This window comes from Anser brachyrhynchus (genome assembly GCF_964034855.1).
Source record: "Anser brachyrhynchus genome assembly, chromosome: 1".
NCBI lineage: Eukaryota > Metazoa > Chordata > Aves > Anseriformes > Anatidae > Anser > Anser brachyrhynchus.
This window is the reverse complement of record NC_137694.1, coordinates 144,274,395-144,299,278: the sequence shown is the minus strand read 5'-3', so window position 1 is coordinate 144,299,278 and position 24,884 is coordinate 144,274,395. Positions and strand designations below refer to the sequence as shown.

General features: G+C 40.3%; 1 protein-coding gene across 1 annotated transcript in view; it reads right to left on the bottom strand.

The window, feature by feature from the left end:
• Positions 1-784: 784 nt before the first annotated feature.
• The window catches only part of SLC9A2 (solute carrier family 9 member A2), a 33,537-nt gene continuing 9,437 nt past the window's right edge, over positions 785-24,884 (bottom strand). Inside the window, exons 3-12 of the mRNA XM_080603646.1 lie at positions 22,444-22,694; positions 15,394-15,611; positions 13,909-14,111; positions 12,086-12,175; positions 10,588-10,658; positions 8,934-9,095; positions 8,212-8,308; positions 6,870-7,001; positions 4,878-4,971; positions 785-3,082 (exon numbers count right to left, since the gene is read on the bottom strand). Of these exons, the coding sequence (XP_080459772.1) occupies positions 2,712-3,082; positions 4,878-4,971; positions 6,870-7,001; positions 8,212-8,308; positions 8,934-9,095; positions 10,588-10,658; positions 12,086-12,175; positions 13,909-14,111; positions 15,394-15,611; positions 22,444-22,694 (1,689 nt within the window). The 3' untranslated portion in view covers positions 785-2,711. The remainder of the gene's footprint in view (positions 3,083-4,877; positions 4,972-6,869; positions 7,002-8,211; positions 8,309-8,933; positions 9,096-10,587; positions 10,659-12,085; positions 12,176-13,908; positions 14,112-15,393; positions 15,612-22,443; positions 22,695-24,884) is intronic.

Below are 24,884 nucleotides of genomic sequence, written 5' to 3'. Positions count from 1 at the left end.
GAGTTGAATGAGGGGGCTACCTGGGACATAGCCTGTGTCACCTGCAGCTGTCTTTGCTACTGAAAAGACCACCCAGGGAAGCAGTTCCCAGAGGTGACGAGGTCTGTCCTAGCAGCACCAGAAAAGAAAGAGCCTGGAGGAGGTGGGAGGACCAGGAGAGGGAGAGGGAGGCAGCACTTGGAAGGAGCCAGAGTCCCAGGAGATGTGATTCCGCATTGCAGTGTAACCATGCTGGAGGTTTACCTCGATGCTCCTCTTCTGAAGTTCTCGAAGTGCTTTGAAAAGACAACAAAGTGCTGGTGTGTCTTGAAGCGCCAACAGGTTAAGACCATATTTCCTAAGAACAACCTCTACCTTTGTGTTTTTACAGTGGGGAACCCAGTTCAAGTACCAATGATCTAAGCAGGTGCTGTACTAATGGACAACACAGGCAAGGCTGTCAGGTTCCTGAAACCTGCATTCATTATTTAAAATTATGCCAATAAAACCAACAAACATTTTTTTTTTAAACATGACATCTTTCCCCAGACATAAGCCAATTACCTGGTCATTACCAGCACGTGAAGGAGAAAGCTCCACAGGGAGTAAACTAAGTGTCGATGTGCAACATTTTGCATTTATTTATTTGGTCAGATTTCAGATGGGCCTGCTATAAAACACCTAGTCTAAACAGTCCCATCTGCAGAGAAGTTTCAGAACTGAAATCCAAACTTAAGGCTTCTTATTTAATCATGATCTCAGTAATGTAGTGACAGTATTTGCTGGCAGTTTTACAGCTGAAACATTTTCCTGTAGAAAGACATTCAAATTTATTTTTAAAGCTTACTAGCTTTCTTAGAACCCAGTTTTATTTCCAAACAAGAGATGATCATTAAAGGGTAGACAAATATTGCCTTCCACAAAAATCGTTTTTTGAAAATAGCCATGAACAGCTGACTGAGATTTCTAGGGTTCACCTAGCCATCTCTCTGCAGCTTAAAATTTGCATTTGACAAACAGCAGAGATTACATAGCCTGAACAGAGGAAAAGATTAAAAGACGTGACAATAAGAGAGTTCAGGCAGGTTTGACATTTTAAATACATACATGAAATGAATATTTTGGAAAAGCTTAAGTGAAGGAAAGTCATTATCCCTATTTATAAAACTCATTTACCATCCCGGCCTACAAACCTTTGAAAGAAATCTACCCTGTGATTTTAAAAGCAAATTTGATTTTTAATAGTTATTTCAAAACGAGCTTAAATAAAAAAGTGAATCTTATTGCCCACAGATTTAGAAATGTGCTAACGAAAAAAGAGAAGTTATGATTTCACAGTGTACATTCTTAACTGAAAGTTATGAATCTTGTAACAAGAAGAATGAAAATGATTTTTGCATTGTGCTGAAATGTGTATCTGTGCTGAAGCAAGCTCAAAACTTAAGATAAAGTGGGACAGAAAGTGCAAATTCCTGAGAGCTATTAAGTATCATTTATTTTAATGCACCCTCCCTTCTCATAGGCGCTCAGATGACAGCCATTTATGCTGGGGTGAAGAAAGTCTGCATTTCTATGGGTATTAGTAAGGTGCACAGTGACTGCAACTGATTCCAGAGCTATTTTTTTCCAGGTCCTACTTTTACTGTACGAGAAGGAACATTTTTGTTCCTTGGAGTGCACAGCCCAAAGAAAAGATAATCATTCCCCCTTTACAGATAAAGAAACAAAATTAAAATGAGTTGACCAGGTTCACAAGCATGACTGAAGGAGCTTTCTTGAACCTCAGTGGTCCCAAAACTCAAACAGGGCACTGCTGGTTTTGTCTATGTGCAGTGCTCTACAACTGTTCTACTGCTGTGTTTGCACTGCCATGGAAAAGCTAAGGTGCGAAAAGCAATTTTGAACAGTAACATTTTTTATCTACTTGAAGTCTCTTTTTAGGGCTTCTGGTGTCCTATTAAGTGCTCTAGTCATGTTGACATTAGTCAGAATCAAGGTTCAGATTTCAGTGAGAATTCAGATTTCCCTTGGTGATTCGCAGTACCATTCAAAGGCTACATATTGCCAAAAATTAAAAAAAAAAAAAGTAAAAATTCAAGCTATTCAGGCCTCGTCTCTGTTGCAGCTTCTCTCTATAAACTGTGCAATTCTGCTCCAACAGCTTGCTCCTTCTCTTCTTCCTCTTTTTGCACATCACAGCTCTTCCAACAAACTGGGCTCCAGGAATATATTTATTCTTCTTACGAAGTCTATATGATAGGTGCATTGTGCAATTTTCAGTGTTACTCATATTAAAGCTCTGGTTAAAACAAGTATTATTTGATCATAAATAAAACCTGAAATGATATAGGTTTTTGTAAAGAACCCCTTCATCACTGGACTTTCATGATTTTTTTATGGATAGCTGGGTATTGAACTTGCATGACTTGGTTCCACAGGAGATGATGTGATAAGGCACATTTCCATCCTATTTTAATAGTGGATATAATGTAATTAAAGCATTGCCATAAGTTATTTATAAAAGAGATTTTTTTTTTAATGTCCTCAGTTTTGCAATTGCTCCAGTATTCCTTTCACTTAGTTAATGGCGTTGACTTTGTCCAAATGGAAATGCTTAGATCCACATTAAGGTTTCTCTTCTCTTTAATGGATCCCGCTGTCTGATCAGAGAGTTTAGAATCCTAACTTGATATGCCCACTGCTTATTACCAATAGTTCAGTTTCTGCTGTGTTCAATACGGCTGGTTCTCAGGCTTATTTCTCTGTCTTTCCCCTTGTGACGCCTGCCTAACCAATCGTGGTGGTGGTGTAGGTCTTGCCGACCCATGGTCTGCAGTCAAATCTTCCCTGCTCAAAGTGCCAAATCTTGGTCTCGTCAGCAGTGGCTGCCTGAACCCAATGGATGGCTGAGGCAGGCTGCCTGGCTCCTGCTGCTCTCCTCGTCCGTTCTGGCTCCCATCGACTTCATTCTTCCACTCCATCCTTAACTCAGATGGTGGCCGCTGCTGCCTCAATCTCTGTTCTCTCAAGATTTTCCCTGCTCTGGGTCTTAAATTGAGCACCGTGGTAGTGGCATCCATTTCAGAGTCACTGCTGTCACCCACTGTTGATTGAAAACAAAATTAAAATTTGGCACAGAAACGAGATACTCTCACCCTCACATCCCATAAGAGGCATTTCCAGGGCACTGCACGTACAGGGACTCTAGAAACTTGACTTTGGAAAAGTAACATCAATGTTCCACCAAGCAAAGGATCTCCCAAGGGCAATGACCAGCTGGGAGGAAACATCCCATTCTTAATATGCCTAAATATAAGATATCAAAGAAAAAATACAGGGCAAATCTCACAGCTTGCAAGTGCCACAGACTCCTTCATCCCTTCACAGCAAGGTAGAAAATGGCCAAGGGAAAGCTGGCATAACTATTCGGGGAATACTCTTAAATGATAACTATCAGGTAAGCTCAGCTGGAAACATTTTGGGTGTGTGCATGTGCAATATATTTTCCCCAGCAGACTTCTTTTTAATTAACGAACATCTTCATCAAACTTGCGCACTTCAGTCATTTGGTAATCATTTTAACAATCGTTTATGAATGACTCAGATTTGTTCTTAGGCTCACGTCAGATATAATGTTTTAAATGAATCAAAGCAAAGAATTGCATATTATGCAACTGTCATAAGAGCAACTTCCATTAGTAAACTACATGTTATTTCTTTTAAAAAGGTGAGGAAGAGGTCAAGAAAATATATCACCATATAATTGTCCATTCACCCAGATAATTTTATATCAAGGAAGGTCTTCATCATACTGTGTTTGTAGGCTCTTCTTCTCCTAAATATGTCATATGATATATATTTTTGACAATTGAATAATCTGGAGGCATTTTTCCTCTTTAATATCTAATTCTAGGTGACAGTAGGTGACCTCTGTAGACATAGCTATAGAATAAAACGCATCTTACATTCAGGAGGGCAAAGATGTAATTAACAAGAGACAAAGACGTGGTCTATTGCTAAATTAATTTGGAAGAGTGGGAGACTAATTGGGCTGGGGTGTTGTTCAGAAATTTTAGTGAATATGTAGAGATTTAAACTTCTCAACTAGAGATCCTGATGATTGCTTGGCATGAAAGGGAACGTTCCTGAGCATGGTATAAGCATGGTAATGCAAATAAAAGTAATGTATAGAGTTGGCTAAGTTTTCACATCAAATTGTTGCCTTCCTCCAGATTTTTTTTTTTTCTTAATTTTTTTTAGAATTCAAGAACTCTAAAGTGAACCACTTGTGAGTTCAGGCATAAAAATAAATAAATAAATAAACATTTAGGTTGCACACCACAGACTTTTGAGAAGTTCTTCATGAGATCTATAAATCAGACCTCATGTCCTCATTTTCCTCGCTGGTTTGGTTCTCAGGGCACTGTCGTCTGCTCTGACCCCAGTAAGAAAGGAAACCACATAGGGTCACAATCCAAGAGAGAGATCTGTATATTATTGAATAAAGATTTGGAGAATAAGCAATGAACAGAGTTTCTGGTGCAAGTGTCTCAGGCTACTGCTTGCTCACATGAGGAGATGCACTGTGAGGACCATGCTGCTACAGCATTTGAACTGAGAAAGCCCCACAAGACTGCTTGTTGAGGTATTTCTCCACACTAAAATACCTGCTTTAGAACCCATCACTTTTAATGCTCTAAGACCCCTGCTAAATATCCAGCACCTACAAATATTTTATGAAGGTATTAACTCTAGAATGAAAGCACTTGCACATGAAGCAGTTAAAGTTTATTTCAATATTAACATGCTGACTTCCTTACATCGTCCCTGGAAAAGCTTTCCTTCTATGTAGGCAAGATGAGTGCAGCACAGTAAGAGAGCAGAAAAATTTCCATTACCTCTGGAAGATGTTTTATTTCTTACACGTAGTTTCTCTGGTAGTTTAGTGTTTTTAGGAAGTGAAAGAAATCTTTTTGTATTTGCAGCAGCAGCCTGTGTAAAGAAATAAAGGAAATATTAAGTTACAGCAGACTGAAGTACCTCCATAGTGTATGTTAAGATAAACAACCGAGGCTTGAACAGACTTAGGTAGCTAAAGGGCTAGAGAGTAGTTTGGGATTAGCTAATACGTGATCTTTTACTCCACACTCAATTAACACTTACTGCTGGTTGAGGTCTGTGCTAACTAAGGTAAGGACTGGGTATTCTCAAGCAGCTTAATCAAAGCAAAGCCTAGTGCTATGCCCTCTGAGATCAGAGTTAATAAATATATGCTCTCTAACCTCAACCTTACCTGTACACGTTTTTCAGAGGAAGGCAAAGCATCATTTTATGCAATTCCAGTCTGGAACCTTATTAGTCAGCTACGAAAATTAGCTTGAGACTGAAGCTTGGGCACAAGAAGTAATCTGTATTCTGATCCTGCAAACACCTTATACATATAAATGACTTTTACAGTTGACTAGTCACACTAGTTGACGAGGAAGTTAGGCACCAGTGTGACCATTTACCAGTGCAGGGCATAAAAGCCTTGTTTTCCCAAGACTAAGCTCTAAAGTCCCTGGGTGCAGAGCACACCTCTGGCATACTCTGGCAAACACTTCCTGGAGCATACGAGGTACTTTCCAGGACAGGGTGATTTTTAAAAAGTCAGAGATTTCTCAAGGGTATCCTTTCTCTCGTTTGTATATGAAGACCTGTTTAAAACCTTTATAATCTACCAGCTCTCCCCTGCCTGCATCACTCATCATTGCACGCTCAAAGGGAGTGTGTAAGGAAAATCTACTTTCCATGAGACATTTTTCATCTTTTGATATTTTTGTGCTTCTCAGGACCACTTCTGTAGTCTGGCCACGTGCACCGGGCACAAAGTTACAGATAACACTTCATTGTGTGGTGGATTTATTCAAGGATAATTATTTTTAAAATAACAGCCTGTGCATTTTAAAAAGTTGTCAGACATCATCTTTCTCCCTGCCCAAAAATGACTCAGTCCTGCTAAGTGTCTTCAGTATTCCTTCTAAAAAATCAACATACGTTACTGTGGTTGAGAACAACAACACAAAGATCATTCAGAAACGGACTTATTGCTATAACTAATGCCACAGGTCACCCAGGTAATGATCACAAATGGGATGCAGCACTTATTGTAGACATCATTATCAGCAGCCTCAGTAGCTGAAGGACAAATGTATCAATGAAGTCGCTAAGTGTTCTTGTAACATGAAAATACATGTTTATAAGGTGGTTAATTTCCCTCCTAGCTAAAATGGGAGTATCAGCTTCTCTATTGTTGCTCTGTTTGGAAGGTCTGAAGTTTACAATGATGGCATAAAAGGATTGGTTCAGAGTCAAATGTCAACATGACATGCCATTTCTTGCAGATGGAGGGGTTTTTCCCATCCTGTGTCAAAACCTGAAGTCCTTACCACTTTTTAAGAATTCTAAGGAGATGATGACAGTTTTCAAATGGAGTGCTCCCCCTGTCAAACTTGACCAAAAGTTCTCCTCTTTCCCATATTTTGGAGCATACTGTAAGTAGTTTGACTGTCCCAAAGTCATTTTCTACCTCGATCATCCACTCTTCATCAAAATGCTGACAGAGAATTCTGACCATGCCATAGAAGTATGCTGTGTATGGAACCTGCTCAGCTCCTCTGAGATAAAAACATAGCAGCACATCCCACTCATATTCCACAGCACTGAAGGTTTTCTGAAGGGATCAATGCAAACTAAGGGGCCCAAGTGCACAACTGAGGGTGTAAGTGTGACATTATATGTGCTGTTGTCTTTCAGATTTGGGATTTATTTTTTCTGCATTTCAGATTTCGTTCTGCGTGGCATTTAGCTACTGAGAGTTGTTTTCTATAAATCAACGAAAATGCAAGTACCGGTCTTTCTCTTGACAGGCTGTTAGTTTTCCTTAGGCTCTCCCTAAGGCTGTGCCGGCGACGGATAAGAATTTCTTTGGCCTGCTTCTCATTTGCATCTGCAGCCAGGCTATGTCGGTTATATGACATTGTCTGAAACAGAAAAGCAGCGGTTACATTCTGAAAAAAGCAATGTCAAATGTTGAGCTATATGAATAGTACAAAATAGGATTTTTGCTTTAATATTTTAATAACCACCATAAATCCTTGCAAATAAAATCATATTAAAGATGATTAAGAACAAGGACAATAATTATGCTGGCATTTTTTTAGTCAGAGGCTTCGTGAGCAGCTGCTTGTTTTTTAAGCCTGCTATTTGTAATGAAACAGAAATTGCAGAAAGCTGACTTAATACAGTGTTTACCCCCACGTTGTACTAGCTCAGTCAATGTCAATGGAGGATGCACATTTGAAAGTGGTAACATGAGTCACTTAGAGGGAAGTCATTTTTACCTCCAGCAAGTTGAAGCAAGCTCCACTTTTGAATGTTTTCCAAGGGCGCAGACATTCAAACTACTTAGCCATAGGAGGGTAAATGTGAAATGTCCTTTTGCTTTTATTTCACTGTTTTTCCAGCTCATCACCTCTGTTCTTAATACAAACAACTTCACAACTGGAGGCAAATGGGAAACCAAATCCCATATCATGAAGTGACCAAAATACTAATAGAAGTGGGACAAGGTTGGATTGAATTTGCACCTATGATCCTTTCTAAGTAATGGAAGTATATTGCAGGTAATATGAGAAAAACATGAAGCTTTATCAGTAGTCTAAGATCAAGTAAGCAATTTGCATAAAGGATCACGAATATGTTGCTCTACATATGACAGCAGATTAACAGACAACAGAAGTAAATAACAGGATTAATTATTAAGCTATAGTACAGCAGATGCTGTGCTGGCCCAAAGATGTCATAGAACCATAGGATATCCCAAGCTGGAAGGGACCCACAAGGACCATCAAGTCCAAATCCTGGCTCCACACAGCACTACCTGAATCAAACCCTATGTCTGAAAGCAGTGTCCAAACACTGCTTGAACTCCAGCAGGCTCGGTGCTGTGACCACTGCCCTGGGGAGCCTGCTTCATGGTGCATTAAAGCTTCAGGAGCAAACCCTGCTCAAAGGTGAACCCAAGACCAAGAGGTACAAATTCACTGCACAACAGTCTTCTAATATTTCATTAGCACCTGAGCTGACAGTACCGTAAATGGAGTGTACAAAAGGAAGACTGAAAAAGCAGGAAGGTAATAAGTATATTCAAAAAGTAGTGGGGTATTTAAGTATGCAAAGCTTTATTCTTACTCGATGTCGTATTTGGTAGAGATTCTTTGTTAGAATTTCCCGCATGTTTTCCATTTCAGTGGGAGACAATGGTTTTATTTTTCCTTCATGATATTCACTGTGGCAGAATAAAAACAAACAAACAAACAAAAACACACACACACACACAAAAAAAAAAAGAAAATACATGGAAGAGAAAGAGAGGAAAAGAATATTTATTTTTACAATTGGAAATTATATTTGAACTATTTTCTTTGCTAGAGTTGGAAACAGCATTTTAAAACAACTGAGGAAGAGGTAAAAATGTAGCAGGTAAGAATGAAACCTTGATCTCATTTGAGTCAAGTGCTAAGGCTCAAAACCCACTCTCCAAAACTTGGTATTGCTTTCACAATTTAGTAAATTCGACTAAGACACTTTTCAAAATGTCCCTCAGGCTTCCCTTGTAGCTCCTTGTAGCAGATGTGCAGGCACTGGTTTAAATCCAGCTCAGTTCTAGGCAGCAAATCAACGTTCCCTGTGAGCTGCATGCAGCTGCCCTTGTAAAACTACACGCTCTGGAAGATTGAGGCTCACTGAGTACTTTTTATGTGAGCTGCAAGTGAAACGCTCCGGTTTCACGTCTGCTTACTGTTTGTGGACACAAAGTGCCCTAAGTTAAAGTGATTATCTTGCCTATGGACTGTGAAATACATTACACGACCCCACCGCAATGCTCAGCCACGCTGGCCTAGCTGGCTTACCTGAGAGACACCGACGATGGGACTTTGCTGATCATTCCACTCTCGGCCATCTCGATGGCATGCTTTATTTCCAGCTTCTTGTACAAAGAAACAATGCTGGATTTGGGCTGGTTCTCCCGGATGAGAAGTCTTCGCAGGTATTTATTGTCAAACTTTTTAAACCTGTATGAGAGGAAAACCAACCCAAACAGTTAATTTCAACTATGCATAGCTGAGGAAAGCTGCTATACTGTAGCTAAAGCAATTGTGAAGTTTATTCCCATGGAATACATGCAGATTAAGAACTTAGGGCTGGATAACACATAATCAAGGGTCAAGTTCATCTTTGCTTCAGATAGTATTAACCTATGTTTTGGTTCATCTGTTAAAGCACATGTCTCTGGCAGCAACATTTGACTTTTAGGTACTATGTGTTATTGGACAATATTGTTTCTAATTCTCCATTTTCACTGAGACAAAGGGAACATTAAATATTTACTGTAATAACAAATAAAAGGTCTACATTTGCACCCACTGCTTTTTCCTTTGAAATTTTAGCTTGCTCTTGTAAAACTTCAGAAGTTCTCCTTTTCTCTAAAGCAACCACAACTCTCTTGGATGCTTAGTGAAAAAACATTGATTAGAGCCAGGGTGACTTTGTTTGTCAGAAAATATTCTGCCCTCCAGTCATTCTGAAATTATTCTTGAATTTCAGTCAGAAGTCTTTCTGAAGGTCACAAAGAGGTGGGACTCTCCTTTGCTCCATAATCTGTTGGTTAAAGATCTCACAAAGATTGGAGGAGAACCAGGCTGAGTAAAAAAGAGTTGTACCCATGTTATCCATCTTTCAGGAACACATCCTCTGTCATGCCCTCTAATCATTTGGAGAGGGATCTTCTCAGCCTCTCCCACTGATGCTCCTTCCTCGGTACAAAACACTTAATTTCTTATTGGAGCAGTGACTAGAAGGTGGGTGAGCAATGCCCATGCTTTGGGGCTGAAGGATTTGGGTGAAAAAGAATGTACTTCCGCGAAAAGAGAGTTAGATCCAAACAAATGATGATGATGATGATTCAGCAGCTAAACTGAACACACGAATGATTCAGGTATTGCCAGTGGTAATCTTCTTAACTGACACTAAGTCCTAAATAATACCATCAGGAAATGTGGAGCTGTCTGCCATTAAGATCTCTCATGCACCTCATGCCAGCCAGTGCCTTGATCTTCCTAGAGGAAGTCCCAAAGCTTTTGTTTGTTTCTCATCAGCTAGGGAACTAACACCGCACTTAACACCACAGAGGCATACAATTTGCAGCAGCATCCTGAGCAGGAAAGCCAGCTCGGGATGAAAAGCTCAGCAGACACACAGGAAATGCTCTGAAACTGTCAGAAATAGGGAGATTACACTCACCCTCAGAAGGTAGAATACTTTACCCTGGGATCAGAGGGCTGTGCTTTTTCCCAGCTGGAGATTTTGTCCTGTTTGCTTGTGGTTTAGTTAAAAAGACATTGCTTTTCTGCCTTCTCTTTGTAACCCACACATTCTAAAAACAACCACCCGCTTTCAAGAATAAAATGCTGAAAATGAAATCTGATGCCCAACATCCTTTATTTGTTGCTGCAGAGCCAGTTTAGTCTCCCCTGTATAACAAAGAGTTTTAAATGCCATTCTTACTTATCTCTCCAAAAGTTGTGACCCCAGTGTCCACACACATCTTCAATTCCCGTCTTCACATGATCGAAGAACTAAAGGAGAAATGTTGGATCATTACATAAACTTATAGACATAATTTAGCTTGCACTTAGATATTACTATTTTTCAACTTACTTCAAAACAGAAAAGCTTACTCAGAATTCAGGATGGTGCTTGACTTTAACTAAATGCAACTAAATAATGTTAACTAAAGGCAGTCTAAACAAACAAGTGCAGGCTTGGCTTATGGATATTGAAAGGGGTCCGTCCTTGCCTCCATTCAAATGCCAGGGAGGGCAGCATGAACTTGGAGCTGGTTTCTGTTCTCCCCCCCTGGAGCTCCATCAGTTCACAGCCCCAGAAGGACAGAATTCAGCTGCCAATCTCCATGTCAATCTTGCTGATCGCCTACCTAAATCTGGAGGCAATTTATTTTTCCTATATTTTCATTTCTTTTATGTTCTGTAACCAGTTGGGGCTATGCCTGGGCATTCTCCAGGGACTCCCCCAGGCTTCACAGTGAGCCAGGTATGACTTTGTGGAGGAGACAGCCGGAATGGGCAGCAGGTCCCCGTGCCAGCACTGCCCCTTCTGTATGCACAGAATAGAGCTACAATAGCCAGCACCGGGTCCTGAGCTCCTTTTTCAGAGGACTGTGGTCCAACTTCACCTCAAAATATCCTGAGCCCCCAGTATTGGAACCACGCTCTTCCTTACTCTATTACCAATTACAAAAGGACGAACCAGTCCATCTAAGATTTCACTGGATCCCCAGAGGTGGCTCACAAGCAGCTTTGCTCTTGATTCAAGTACCATAGGAGGGGGTCTATAAAATTCAGAGGGAAATCCTGATAGATATGTCCAAAGCATAAGTTCTAGAAGTACTGACTTTTAGTTGCCTAGATTCAGTTCTCTACTGAATGTCACCCTTATTATTCCTCAATTTGGAATTTAAAACCACCTACCACAGGTATGCTGTAAGGAGAAATACATTCAAGAACATGCACAGCTAATGAGCCACAATAATTAGACATACACATACTAAATACAAATCCAGTGAGGGGTTGATGATGTGAGAGTTAAGGAAGTTTAAATGTGTCTTTAGAAGAAGTTTACATGTGTTTAATTGGACTAACTCAAACACAATGTAATGTAATTAAATTGCCAAAGGTTTCCTAATGTAGTCAAGTTCTAAAATAACACATCTCCTAAGAGAAACAAATTACAAGAGGATAACTTACCTCAACAAGTAACAAAACAAGGTGAAGATTCCCAAATAATGATACATAACAATGATAATTTTTATAATGATCAGAATTTAAGTATACGCTTTACAATTATTGTGCTTAAAACAGCTTTAGAAAAGAAATCTTAGAGTATGTATCTCTGTAATACTGTATGTTAAATCTCTCATACTGAAAGCCACCAGCAATTTTATCTATATGAAAGTTTCATCTGTAACACTGAAGATACAACATACCCTGTTATAAATTTCTTCACTGACAGCAGGCTGCTTTTTATTTGACCTTTTGACATCAAGAAACTCCACCAGTGGACGAATTGTTATTCCCTGTGAAGAAAACAGCAAATATTTCTGTGTTTTTCCATAAACATAAAGGAAAAACAAAGCCTTTTGGTCTTCTGCATCTCTGTCAGAGCAGTGAAAATGGCTGTGGATAGCTTTTTTAGCTCCAAAAATTTTCTTAACTCAGTTACGCAAATATGTCTCAACAGTTAGCACTAAAATTGCTATTGAATGGCTATAGACCAGACCCATGACACCAAGATTTTTGGTAAATATGTATCCATGTTATACTATTCTTAGAGAAAGAACAAATGTTTTGGCTACCCCTAAATGATATAATGATTTTGAACCATTATTTGTGGAAGAATTTTCATCATTGTTTATTTGTATAGGCACACTGACACAGGAGAGAGAAATGAATCTAATGGTGTTGAGATCAGTTCCTACTATCCTAGACAACCATGTCATGTATTTCTATTCATAAATGAATCAAGCTTTATCTCAAAAGTAGTTAGGTTTCTTTGCCCCATTGCTCATTCTGGAACACTCCTCCTGAACCTCATTGTTCTGATAATTAGAAAGCAGCTTCTTAATTACATCATGGTCACTTTGTACCACTTTGTTCTTGTGCCAACATTGTCTTTTTGGCTTGAACAGTGTTCCTCCTTCTCTGGTGTTCACTCCCTGATATAAACAGTAATTACATTCCCTCTTCTCCTTCATTTTGCTGAGGCCAAGACATTCTGGTCTCCTTTCACACGACAGGCTTACCAGCCCCATGATCAGTCTAGAACATGACATTGTTTTCTCCTGGAAATACCTGTCTCAGTATGTCTTGAGATCACATTTGCCTTTCTTCTGTACGTATTGCATTGGTGGCTTAAACCCCACCCCATTATCAATCAGTACACCTATGTCTTTTTCCCTATTTTTTAATTCAGAATGAAAGGTCCCCATTTCATAAGAGAACTCCTTAGGAAGAAAGTCCTTGCAAGAACACATTTGCACTTACTCCTGTTAAATTTCATTCTATTTCTATCATATTGGTCCCTATTCGCTCTCCTTTTCCTAGTTGCTACCTCATAAGGCTGTCACCTTCCGAGGTCTGTCATCAAAAACCATAGCACCAAAAAGCTCCTATGTCATGGTCAATAACAAGAATATTAAACAAAACCATCGCCAGGAACCATCCTTTGAGGAGTTCCATCTCATCAGCCTCATCTGTCCAGGATGGTCGAACCCTGGAGCAGGTACCCAGAGAGGCTGGGGGATCTCCATGCAGATACTCAGAACCCAACTGGCCATCACCCTGAGCAACCTGATCGAGCTCTTGCAGGTGGCCCTGTTGTGGGCATGGGGCTGGACTAGAGACCCTCAGAGGCCCTGTGCTTCTATTTCCCTATAGAGGAGGAATTGCCAGCTCCTTCCTCATTCACTTTACAATCCTTCAAAGGCCAGTCTAAACCTCAGTTTAATTAACAGTTACGCTAACAATCTCCTGTGTAGCAGCTCGTCCCCCTCCCCCCCTACAACCTCATAGGGTTTTAAATGCTTAATGCTACTTACATGTTCGCATAAGTACTTAATATCTGGCATACTTTTGCTACCTGTCTGCTGACTGCATAGCATATTTTTTTGTAAGTATGACCATGGAGCAATACAGAAGTATGTTCCTTCAAGTATGTTCCTTCCAGTAATTTAAGACACCTGTTTTTCTACCCACTTCTTATTTGCAACATATTTGAGAAGGAAAAGATCCAGAAGAGGAAAGGCGTTACCTGAATGAAAACAGTAAAGAATATCACCACAATAACGGCAGTGATGAACAACTTCTTCCTGGGGAACACAGTAGAAGGAAGCAGAAACACAAGTGAAAAACAAATAGCTCCTCGGAGGCCACCATAAGCAATAATAAATTGGTCCTTAAAAGTGAGAGGAATTGTCCGGAACACATTAATGATCTGAGTCAGAACAAAAACACCTGAAGAAAAAAAATGGAAATACAAAGAAGAGAAAAATAAAAAAGGGAAATTAAAATTGCATGGAAATCCCCCACAATACTAATATTTGTTTTGAAACACCTTTATTTGCTTCTTCCTTACTCATTATAGATGAAATTAGAAGTTATATAGCAGCTCGAAAACACCAAAGAGGAAAAATTTTTAATTCCCAAGGAGCATTGTCTTAAACATATCCACCTCAGGTCAGCTGGATTTAGGACCTGAAGCACCTAATTGATAGCCATGAGACAGCCACTATGCCCCTCTAAAGTAGCAATAATTCTTGTGTCAGTATAGACTGAGACACCTAAATTATATTTTCAAATGGGATTTAAAGTGCTTTGGAACACATTGCCTTGTCAAATCTGTGCTTTGAATTCTGCAAAATCCTAGTCAATCTCTTAATTTTACTGTAATAGGCAGAAAAGATGGAGGACTGGGGATGGAACGAGAAGATATCAGTGAATGGGGGTGTACCAAAGGCACAGGCTCCAGACATGGGGCAGGCTGGAGTAAAGGCATAAAGGCAGGTGAAGGGAGCAAGCCTAAGGGCCCTGAGCTGAGGGGCAGTCAGGATGGTTTTCAGTATAAGGTATTAATTGTGCGGTTACATGTAGTGGAGGGAAAATAGTCCATATCTGCGCAGTGAAGGGAGACTTGGGAGCTAGAAGCAGGAGTGAGTAGGCAGTCCAGAACAGGAACTGCTCGTATGCACAGATGGGCCAAAGCAAAATGAGATTGAAGACCTATGAACCTGACATCTACTTTGGTATCAAGGTAAATGAAAAAGAGCTAATACTGCAAACGCAGCAGGGTCAAGCACTTTCCTCACATCATATGCCTGAACAGCACTACCAATATAGCATTTCTTGTTTTGATGCTATTAACGTCAATGATGGGGAAAAACACAAGCCTAGTAAGCATTAAAACAAAAACAAAATCTTTTTATTGTTGCAGAACTGATCATCCTTTTAAGTAAAAATAGTTTATTTGTAAATAAATGTGTAATTAGATATATGTACTCCGATTACCACGCCTACTGCTTCTGCCTTCAGACAGGCAAGATCAAGACCAAACTGATGTTTAGGTTCTGTTCTGGGAAAAGGTGGAAGCTGACCCCGAGATCTAGAAAACATTATAAATAAGAAGACAATTCCACAAGCTGATGGGACTCTGCCTAAATTTTGGCATTTTCTGCTAGAGGAAAAGTGGTAGGAGTTTTCTCTTTTAAAGAACACGACGTGCAGTCTGAGACTTGCTTACCCAGTGCCCTCCATATTAAACAGAAAAGGAGGGTGAAGCTAACGAAGGCCCAGTTCCACTCATGGTTCTTCCCAACTGTGGACACTCCCATGAAAATGAAGATTAAGGTCTCACTGACACTGCTCAACATCTTCATAAAATACTTTATCGTTGTATAGGATTTCTGGGAAACGTTTTCCTCCACATATTTATTCATGGTCATGGCACAAGATGTAATCCTGAAAGGCAAACATAATCCTGTATCATTGGTATGATTTCTTCTACCCTCTCTCATTTCTACAGAATACTATCCACTTTTCCATAGTCCTCTTTAAAGTGCAAAGCACAACTTATTCTACCACCACTAAATGTCAAAGTTATGGACTCAGTGAACCTCCAGCTTGGGGCATGGGATTTTTTTTTTCCCCACAGTGGGAAGTTTTCTGAGAAGACATCAGTATATGGAGAGTTTTTTCACATACTAAATCCATGTGATCTGTGCAAGGTCACTCAAACTGTGTATTTTAAGAGAGGCAGAGCTGAGGAGAGCCAAGCGCAGCCCTAGAGAACTGGGACTGCTGCTCCTATTGCTGCTGAAGGGCATCAGACAGATGTCCTTCAGACATCAACAGACAGGATGGAAACTGTAGGCCCTGGGGCTGGACTTTACTCCCTTCCCATAAGTAGTTTCCCCACCAAACCATTCCCCCTGCAACGGCAGTGACAGTAGCCAGCTCCTCTTTCCTGGCAAAGTAAGCAGCAAGCAGTAAGCTACAGAAAACTTCTCCTCCACTCTAGGACTCTGCTTGTTTTGTGTATGCACAGAGCTGACCACGGTTTCAGAAGTAAAAAACACAACCAGAAATCATGCTGGTGCTGTTGCACATATAAAGCACTCACAAATGAATGAAATGCACATCTCTACTGATATGTGAGAGAACAGACAGGGCTTACTATGTCTACAGGTCCTTCCTCTAGGCCTGTTAGTAAATGCAGACTCTTAATTAGCAGGAAGAGCAAAGCAAAGAATGGCATTACTGGCTGTACGTCATTTGCTCAGGATGGTGATGTATCCCCACAGTGCAGGGATGGCTGAGACTATTCAGCTGCAAAGTCTTCAGACTTAAAGATGTTTAGCAGTTCTAGCTAGAAGATAACCTCTAAGTGGTGCCTCGGAGTAGGGAAGCACAGTCTGAATTGCCTAATAATCATCAAGGTGGGCAACCAGTGCAAGATGAGTTGAGAAACAGCTGTCGTTCTTAGTTCTTTTACCTAAGGCAAAAGCATGTCTTCCCTCCCTGCAGCCATGTCTTTTTTGATTTCCCAGTTAAAAACAATATTATACACAACCATGCATTGATTCTGAGTCAAATGATATAGACTAAACCTAAAGAGTGAGGGAGAGGTGTATTTATGTTGCTTTTCTGAATATAGCCCACGAGGACTTATCCCATGGTTACTTGCCCCAGTACCACCAGCTTTCAGTTTATAAACACTATTTGCCAACACAGGGTATATCTCCTCCTACTGAAATGTCCACATTGCTCTCTCTCATGAAGGAAGAAGATCAAAAGTTTTCCAGACCCTCCTTGGAAAGAAGCTGAGGAATGTTTCCTCAAGTCTCATGCATATTCCAGTGAAGAAAATCTAATTCTGCGTTCTCACTGCAAGCTGAGAGTCCCATCTCTGAACAACTCAGTTGTCCCTGACTGTAAGTGCAAATGGAAAAGAAGGCAGAGGGAAAACTCAGAACAAGCCTACTGACTGGAATAAACATGTCTAGATTCTTTCTTCTAAAAGAAGGGATTCATTATTATTATTTTTTTTAATATCAGAATTAGTAGTAACTTCAAAAGGACCTCAGAATAAAAACTTTCTTAAAATTTTGCAAGAGGTTGTCCCTAACAGAGACTGAGGCTGTAGTTGAGGCTGGTAGACTCGGAAAACATTTCTTTAATTAAATAACTTAATTAAAGTTAGTTTTGTCCAGAAGTTTCTTTCTCTTATGTGGAGCCAACATGACCCGTTTTGGAGGACAATGACCACAATATGATATGTAGTTCTAGATCTCTGACCCAACCAACAAGTCCACAGCCCCAAAAGTGACTGGGAAGCATTAGGTCTGCCATGTGAACCTGGGACATCACTGGGAGAGGGCACAGACTACTCCTCTTACCTCTGCTGAACAGTGCAGGCATATCAGGGTGAATAAAAGCCAGGGAAGAGGGTCTGATGTGGGGACAGTTGCTTGTAGTGGCTTAGAAAGGTAAGTGGATAGGTGTTAAAAGAACAGTGCACCTAACTTGGCCTTCGCTCTAGATTTCTGTACAACTACACTCGGTGATACAGAGGCAGATCCAGTCTGCACAATACAAAATGGCCATTTCTATCCAAGGACTAGCTCCACCCCTAACCAAACCTCAAGACTGAGTAGAAGGAAAGCTTGATAAAAACTGTCCCAGGTCCTCACCTGCATTTAGTACGAACATAACGGTCAGCTATCTCTCATTGTCAGCTGATTTCACCATGGTCTTGAACAGAGAGATCCTCTGTGGCCCAAGACTAGTGTGCTCTCTGGGAAGCAGATTTCGTCATGGCTACTATGGGATCCAGCACAAATGAAACGATGCAGATTTCATGAGTATGCAACCTTCCTCCTTGCAACTTTCAGTTGTTTACGTAACATTTCTAGTTTAAGCATGACTAGGACAACCGAGGCCCTGATTTTTTGCCAGCACAGACTCCTCCTCGTTCTGATTTTACAGTTACCCAAACTAGGGACTTGTCAGAGATCCCACATTACACATGCCTGCACATCTCAGGAAGAAAGTGGGAGAGGAACTGGGCCATGAATGATTTTGTCCTGACATGGAGTGATGACTTGGCCAGGACACACACCCAAGCCTGGGAGCTGGCAAACATTGCCAGGTTCTTCAGTTTACAAATGACCAACCTCTAAAGTATACGTGAAGAAGGGTCTCAATTCTACTTATCACATTCACTCTCCAGAACTCTCATATTCAGGGTCAAATCAGCTGTTGTCAAGCCACAGACTGCACTGATAGACCTACAGATATCTCAGGTTATGTCACGGCCCATGACAGCTCTCCTGTGAAGGCACAGCTTATCTGCCCAGGTATAGCAATTCAGTCACATCCTCACCACCTCCAATCGATTGTACACACAGCAGAGACGGCACTGGTGCAAATGCAGGGGCAGAAAGGGCAATCTAGTAAGAATGCCATGGGCAGGCTGCAAAACAGACCCTTATAGACACACGGTCTTTTCAGGGTCTCAAAGCTGCAGCTTACTGCCTGACGCATTACGGCTGTCAGGTCTGCCTCAAAGACAAAATGAAACACTCAGTGCTATTTATTACCCTCTTAAAATAAATAGTTTTTGTGATTATAGTAATTTAGGAAAGCCCTGTAGCTTGGGGAGTAGGGAAGCATACACCGGACACAGTTTGTTTTTGGATCCTGAGGTAATGGAGACACTGTAAATAGATGTCTGATAAGAATCTGCCACCAGATTAATCGTGATCTTTACAAGGTGTAATTTAAAACACCTATCATGTTTAACCACCACAAGAATTTAAAGGGACTACACTCCTATATAAAATATCCTTTTCAGTCACATTTTGCATTCATCCAATTAGTGTCATCAGCTGAGCTGATTCACTCTTATTCTTCAGATAAATGCTATTCCACTGCAAATCATTGTTTATTTTATGAATCTGGTATCTCTTCAGAATATTTATCTACATTAGAAAAAAAAATCCAATTGAAGTCTCTTCAATTTGAAAATGGTATGGAGATAAGAGTGTTAGAATACAATATAAAATCAAATCCTTTAAGATTCAATATAAAAGCAAATCCTTTAAATTTTTATTAAGATTTTATGTAGATCACTATAAGATGTTTTTCATAGACTAAATTTTTACTGTCATCTTGATCAAATGAAAAGCTTAGGTATGTTTTATTTTACATTTCTTATCCTCACACATTACTTCTAGCTTCCATTTCTGTGACCTGAAGTAGTTGCCTTCGTCAAGAAAAGGAGGGAAAAAACAGTTAATTGCAATTAACCTGCAGCTTTCTGTGCCTCTGAAGAATAGAAATTCTCCTGCACAAACAGTAGAGTTTCTGTCATGACTGAAATAAACTAGGCCACTGGGTTCAATCCTCATGTTTCCTTGACCTACTAAATTTACAGTAGTTTCAATGTTTGTTCCTTTCAGACTGCTAATTCACTGTTGCAAAAAAAAAAAAGTAAAAAAAAAAAAGAAAAAAAAAGTTCTGCTGCTTCACAGCCTTTATAAGAAATTAGAAGCAGCAAAAGCAGCAAATGCAGTATTATAATTACAAATGGAACCAAGCAGATAACATTCAGATTCACATCTGTATTTTTCACACCCGTGAATCTGACGCAAGCCAGGCTCTAATTACAGGAGGACCTCCTTCCTCTCCTTCTGGAGAGGACTTTCACACAGCAGCTGGCAGGGTGATTCAGTCCCAGAGCTATTTCAGCTGAGTAACCCAGTGCAGGGTTTTCACATGGATGCTTCACGAATCATTTGTCCCCAGGGTGAATACACAGACTTATCAGGGGAGGGACAAGAGGGCACCTCTTACTCCCCTCTGCTCCTTTGGCAGCAAATTTCTACTTGCACAGAAAGGAGGCAGTCTGTGTGTCATAATATTTATGCAAAAATCTTATTAATGCAATAACACTGCACGTTCCTGCTTATGTCCTGTGCCTGAAGTGTGGCACAGTGTGTACCTGCAAGGCTTTGTGGAGTATCTTTAAGAACCTGGTTATGAAGGAAGAGGGAATCAATAGTTCAGCAGACTCAAGCAAATATGGACCTTTCCCTGTGAGCTGAACTGCAAATGGCCACAGAATCATGTAACGACTGAACGAGCTGGGTTGTGAGGGGCACCCCAAGGTCATTTGATCCAGCTGCTTGCTCAGAGCAGGGCTGCCTTTGAAGTCAGAACAGAGTCATCGTGACATGAATCACTTGCTGCAAAACGTGGCAAGGGGCTCGGTACTGGTGCATACTGTGCTCTGACACAGGGCAAGAGATTCTCCCTAGCTCGGAGCCTAACGAAATGCAAAGAGCGTGAGGTAAGATTTACTCCAAGGTGATGTGGGGATTACAGGAGCTGTAAGGCCCCCCTGCAGGGTGGGGGCATGCTATATGTCTCATGATAGCAGAGAGTCTACACCTCTGCAGAGAGCCCTCCTCCTTCCCACCTGTGCCACTGAGGTATCCAGCTCCCTCAGCTGATACAAATACAGCTCAGATACAAATACAGAGTCAAAACGCATATAGGACATTTTAAAGGTAACTTGTTTTCTGTTGTGTTGTTGGAGGGAAACAAACAAACAAACAAAATAATCCTCAAAATAATCCTCAAATCCTCTACTGTTTTGCACCCACTCAGACGATGCCATTATAAAAATAAAATAAAAGAATAGAATAGAATAAAAACAAATAGTTTCCTTGTGCCATGTGAAGCAATGTTGTGCTGGTTCCAGGCACTGGCATACACCAGTTCCACTTACCCACCAGCAGACCCATGGTGCTCTTTCCATTTTATCCTGGATGCAGAATGTCCAATTCAGTATTTTCATGCACACTGATACATTTTTTTTTCCATGCACAGTTTAGCCACACATTTTTAGTTTAGAAGCCCTTTAAGTATCTGATCATAGGATGTCAAGGACATTTGACTTAAGAAGTGGAGGAAACTAGAAACCACACAAATGCTATGAATAGAAGCTAGGGAAAGAGATGGCTCATTTATGAACTCGGTCAAAGTGGATGCATATGTTACTTTATTTAGGCTCATATCAGAGAAAGAAACCCATGTAATCTTTACATCTTTACTTATATTAAAGTACTAACCCTTCTCGTTTCATGGCGTATTTCTATTTTTATACTACTGAAATCATCAGCTACGAGTTTCCTTGTAAATTGCTTCCTGGCCCCAGAAAACCTTATACTGACAGGACTACAATATCAAACCTATCTTCACTTTCTTAAACCATAATCATCAAATGAGGTATTATCAAGTATCAGTGGTACTCAGAAGTAACATATGAGCTTTCAAAAAAAGCTATGCTTCTAATGCCTGAATGACTCACATTTGCCACTAGAACAATACAAAGTCATTAAGGAAGGTCAGCCTTTAAAAATATTACTTGGAACCAAAGAAAACCGTATATCAGGTGTCATAAAGGCTCTTTCTAAAGTTGAGGTTGCTAAAGTATAAACAGCACCAAGTGAGAGTCCGTACTCTATCTTTACTGAAGCCCAGGAGTGAAAACCCAGGGAGGGAAAATATTTTTGTGTGTTAGCAGTGGGAAGAATAATATTTTTTGTACATAATGATGTACGCAGACAGCCTTGTAATACACAGGCACATGTATGAATATATTAAACTAAGGTGTTATACTACCATAGGACTAGATTCTGCAAATCCTACATTCATCCAATCCTTACTGTACTTGTAATCCAGCAGGAGTTTGCCTAGATGATACATGCATTGTCTTCGTTGAATGGCATTTACTGGCTGCTCACATGACTGTGTGAAGATGCAGTTTCACAATACATTGGCATCAGCAGCGAAGCCAGCTCATGAGGTTCTCAGCCACCACTCCCACTCCCTGCCGGCCACTGCTGCCCCCACGTCACTCTGTGCCACCCCTGAGCCATGCCTTTGTGACTGGTGGCAGGGTCATATGAGGACTTGGGTCACCAACCGATCTGGGTTATGAATAACCCCACCAAAAATACAAGGGATTATTTTTAACTTGGAACGTTTCAAAGATATGGTTTATGGTGTGATGCCACGGGCAGTTTTAGTGACACAGCTGGTGTGGTGGCAAGCTGAGACAATGGGATGGAAGCAGGAGGGGAGAGGCCGGAAATCCTCAAGCCAGCTTTGCTGCCATGCACAGTGGAATGAGGCCATATGGCAGAGTTTGAAAAATCTGGTCCTCTCTGCAGTTCCCTTTGGCATTCTTATTTGGGTGCTATAGGTTGAAGGTTGGGGTACTTACGCCATGATGCCCGAGAGATGAAACATTTCAGCTGTTATATATGACAAGTAACTGTACAGGAAGACAAAGAGTGGCTCAATCACTCGGATTTTATGGGTGAAACGGGTGGTAAAGGCTGCTACAAATCCCAAAAGGATTCCAATCAATACTCCACCGATCCCCACTATAAAGAAGTTAGCAATTCCAGCGAATACATCAATAACCTTAATTGTGCGCATCTGGCAGAAAGACTTGAACAAATTGTACAGGACCTATGAGAAAAAGAAAAAAGCACATCATGTTTCTGAATTCTTCTTAATTTCCTTTTGTGTTATCATGCTCCTCTGATTCAATGCTGGACTTTGTATTTCTCTATCTATCTTGAACACACTTTTGAGATATGCTGCTGTTTACTTCTGACATATTACTTGTCCTCCACAAATATCAGGGAGATATACAAAGAAGGGTAAATATAATTATTCCCATTTTTGCAAATGGAGACAAAAGACTGCAATGTCTCAACTGACATCATTCTGCAGGCCAGGAGCATAGTCATGATTGGACTCCTTACCAGGCTGATTCAAAGACCTGTCCAAAGCTCCACCTAAATTTTCTTTAAACTCATTCATTTGCAGATCTTCTAATTTCCCCTCAAATGGCTATTTCAGATTTTCCCCAGAAGCAAAGAAATAAAAAAGGAGAAGGAAAAAATACAGCTTCATAATTGGTGAAAATTCATGTTATTTTCAACCGCGTTTGAGCTACATAGGACACCAAGAGCTGCAGCACTGAATTAGACCATAGATCTGTCTGGCATGGGGGAGATGGACTCTGACCACCCCAAAGATTACAAGAAACATAGCATATCCATGAAGTGGTCTTTCTCTTCTAACTGTTAGGAATCCAATGATTTAAAGACTTTTCAAATTTGAGATTATTTCTAGATATTTGGATTTAATTTCCATTAGAACACCTCTTAACATGTTATTTGCCCAGTTTCGTTTTCAAAGTTTTTACAACAGTCCTCCTAAACAAATGAGGTCAATGAGATTTTTATATTTTCTTGGCCAGAAATCTTTTTTGTTCTACGCAGGAAACAGAATGATATAAAGTCCAAATTTCTCTAACATTCAGTATGCTAATTACTACTTAAAAGACAACAACGGAATCAGTCACTCCTAAAGAAATATTAAACGGTCTCCCCTCTTGCAGAATCATTGTATGTGTGCTCCCAGCCATGCGATACCATGATGGCTATGTGGTCTCCTTGTCCAGCCCAAAGCTTGGTCCTACTCCTATTACAGAATGCATCTAAGCCAGAAGTGTAAACTGGGGTCACAGTTTAAGCCACCTTGGTCATAACAAACACCAGGCCAGGCAGCTTGGACAGTTTATAGGAGTTAAACCTCTGCTTTCTTTCTGGGCTTCTTAGTAGACCAGACAGGTTTCTCTATCAGAAATGCTATTTGAGAGAACAATGTTTTATCAGTACTTGCATTGTGCCAACAATGTAGGTATTTGAATACTGGGAGGGATTTGTCACCTTTGCAGTCTTGTTCTCTCTCACATGACAGAAAGAAAGTTGTACAGCTCTTCTTGGCCAAAATTTGAGAGGTCTTACACAGGTAAAAGTCCTCACTAAAGACTAATGCGAAGACATGGGCTATTAGGGGTCCTTTAGGCTAAGTGAAAGGAAAGAACTGAAAAAGAAAAGAAAAAAATATATATTCCAGTGCAAGCATGAAAAAAAAGAAGGTTAAATCAAACATAGCAGGGTCACCGGTAATTTCTGATTTTCATTACAAAGCAACAAAAAGGGCAAGAGCAGGAGCACAAACTGTTCATTTCCTAAGAACGATACCCTCACGATGAGTCCACATGGTAAGAAGTGTCATTTTTCACCTCGGCAAACCCATTCACCTTGCTGCTCTGAGGCAGACTACCAGCCTTTTTTTGCCCTGTTCCTTGCTACTGTGTCCCGTGCAGGACAGGAAAGTAATGGCATATGCTCCTGTAATTTTCAACCTGTTTTGATTTGTGGACCTTATGAATTTCCATGGAGAAAAGCATAACAGAATCAAGCCTCCTGACAATAGCTGTGCCTTTATTTTTCACCCAAAAAAAAAAAAAAAAAAGACCCTCCAGTCCACAGACTCCCAGGGCTCTCCAAATCACAGGCTGAAGAAAAAATACTGCTGTTTTGTGTCAAGCAAGGAGAGGAGTTTCCTTAAGCCATTTCTTGGTATTTGTGACTTGTGACCCAGGGTTGCGTTATTCTTCAAGACATTTACAGAATTTGACCTTGTAGAATAGTCCCTTCGTATGTATTATGGAAGATGACTATTTTCTTTAAGTGGTGTCAAATTGTTTTACATTTTCAAAACTATATAAATATATGTATATGTATGGCAAGTCTCTGAGGTAAGGCCACTGAGAGCCACTTGTAAAGAAGCATGTAATTG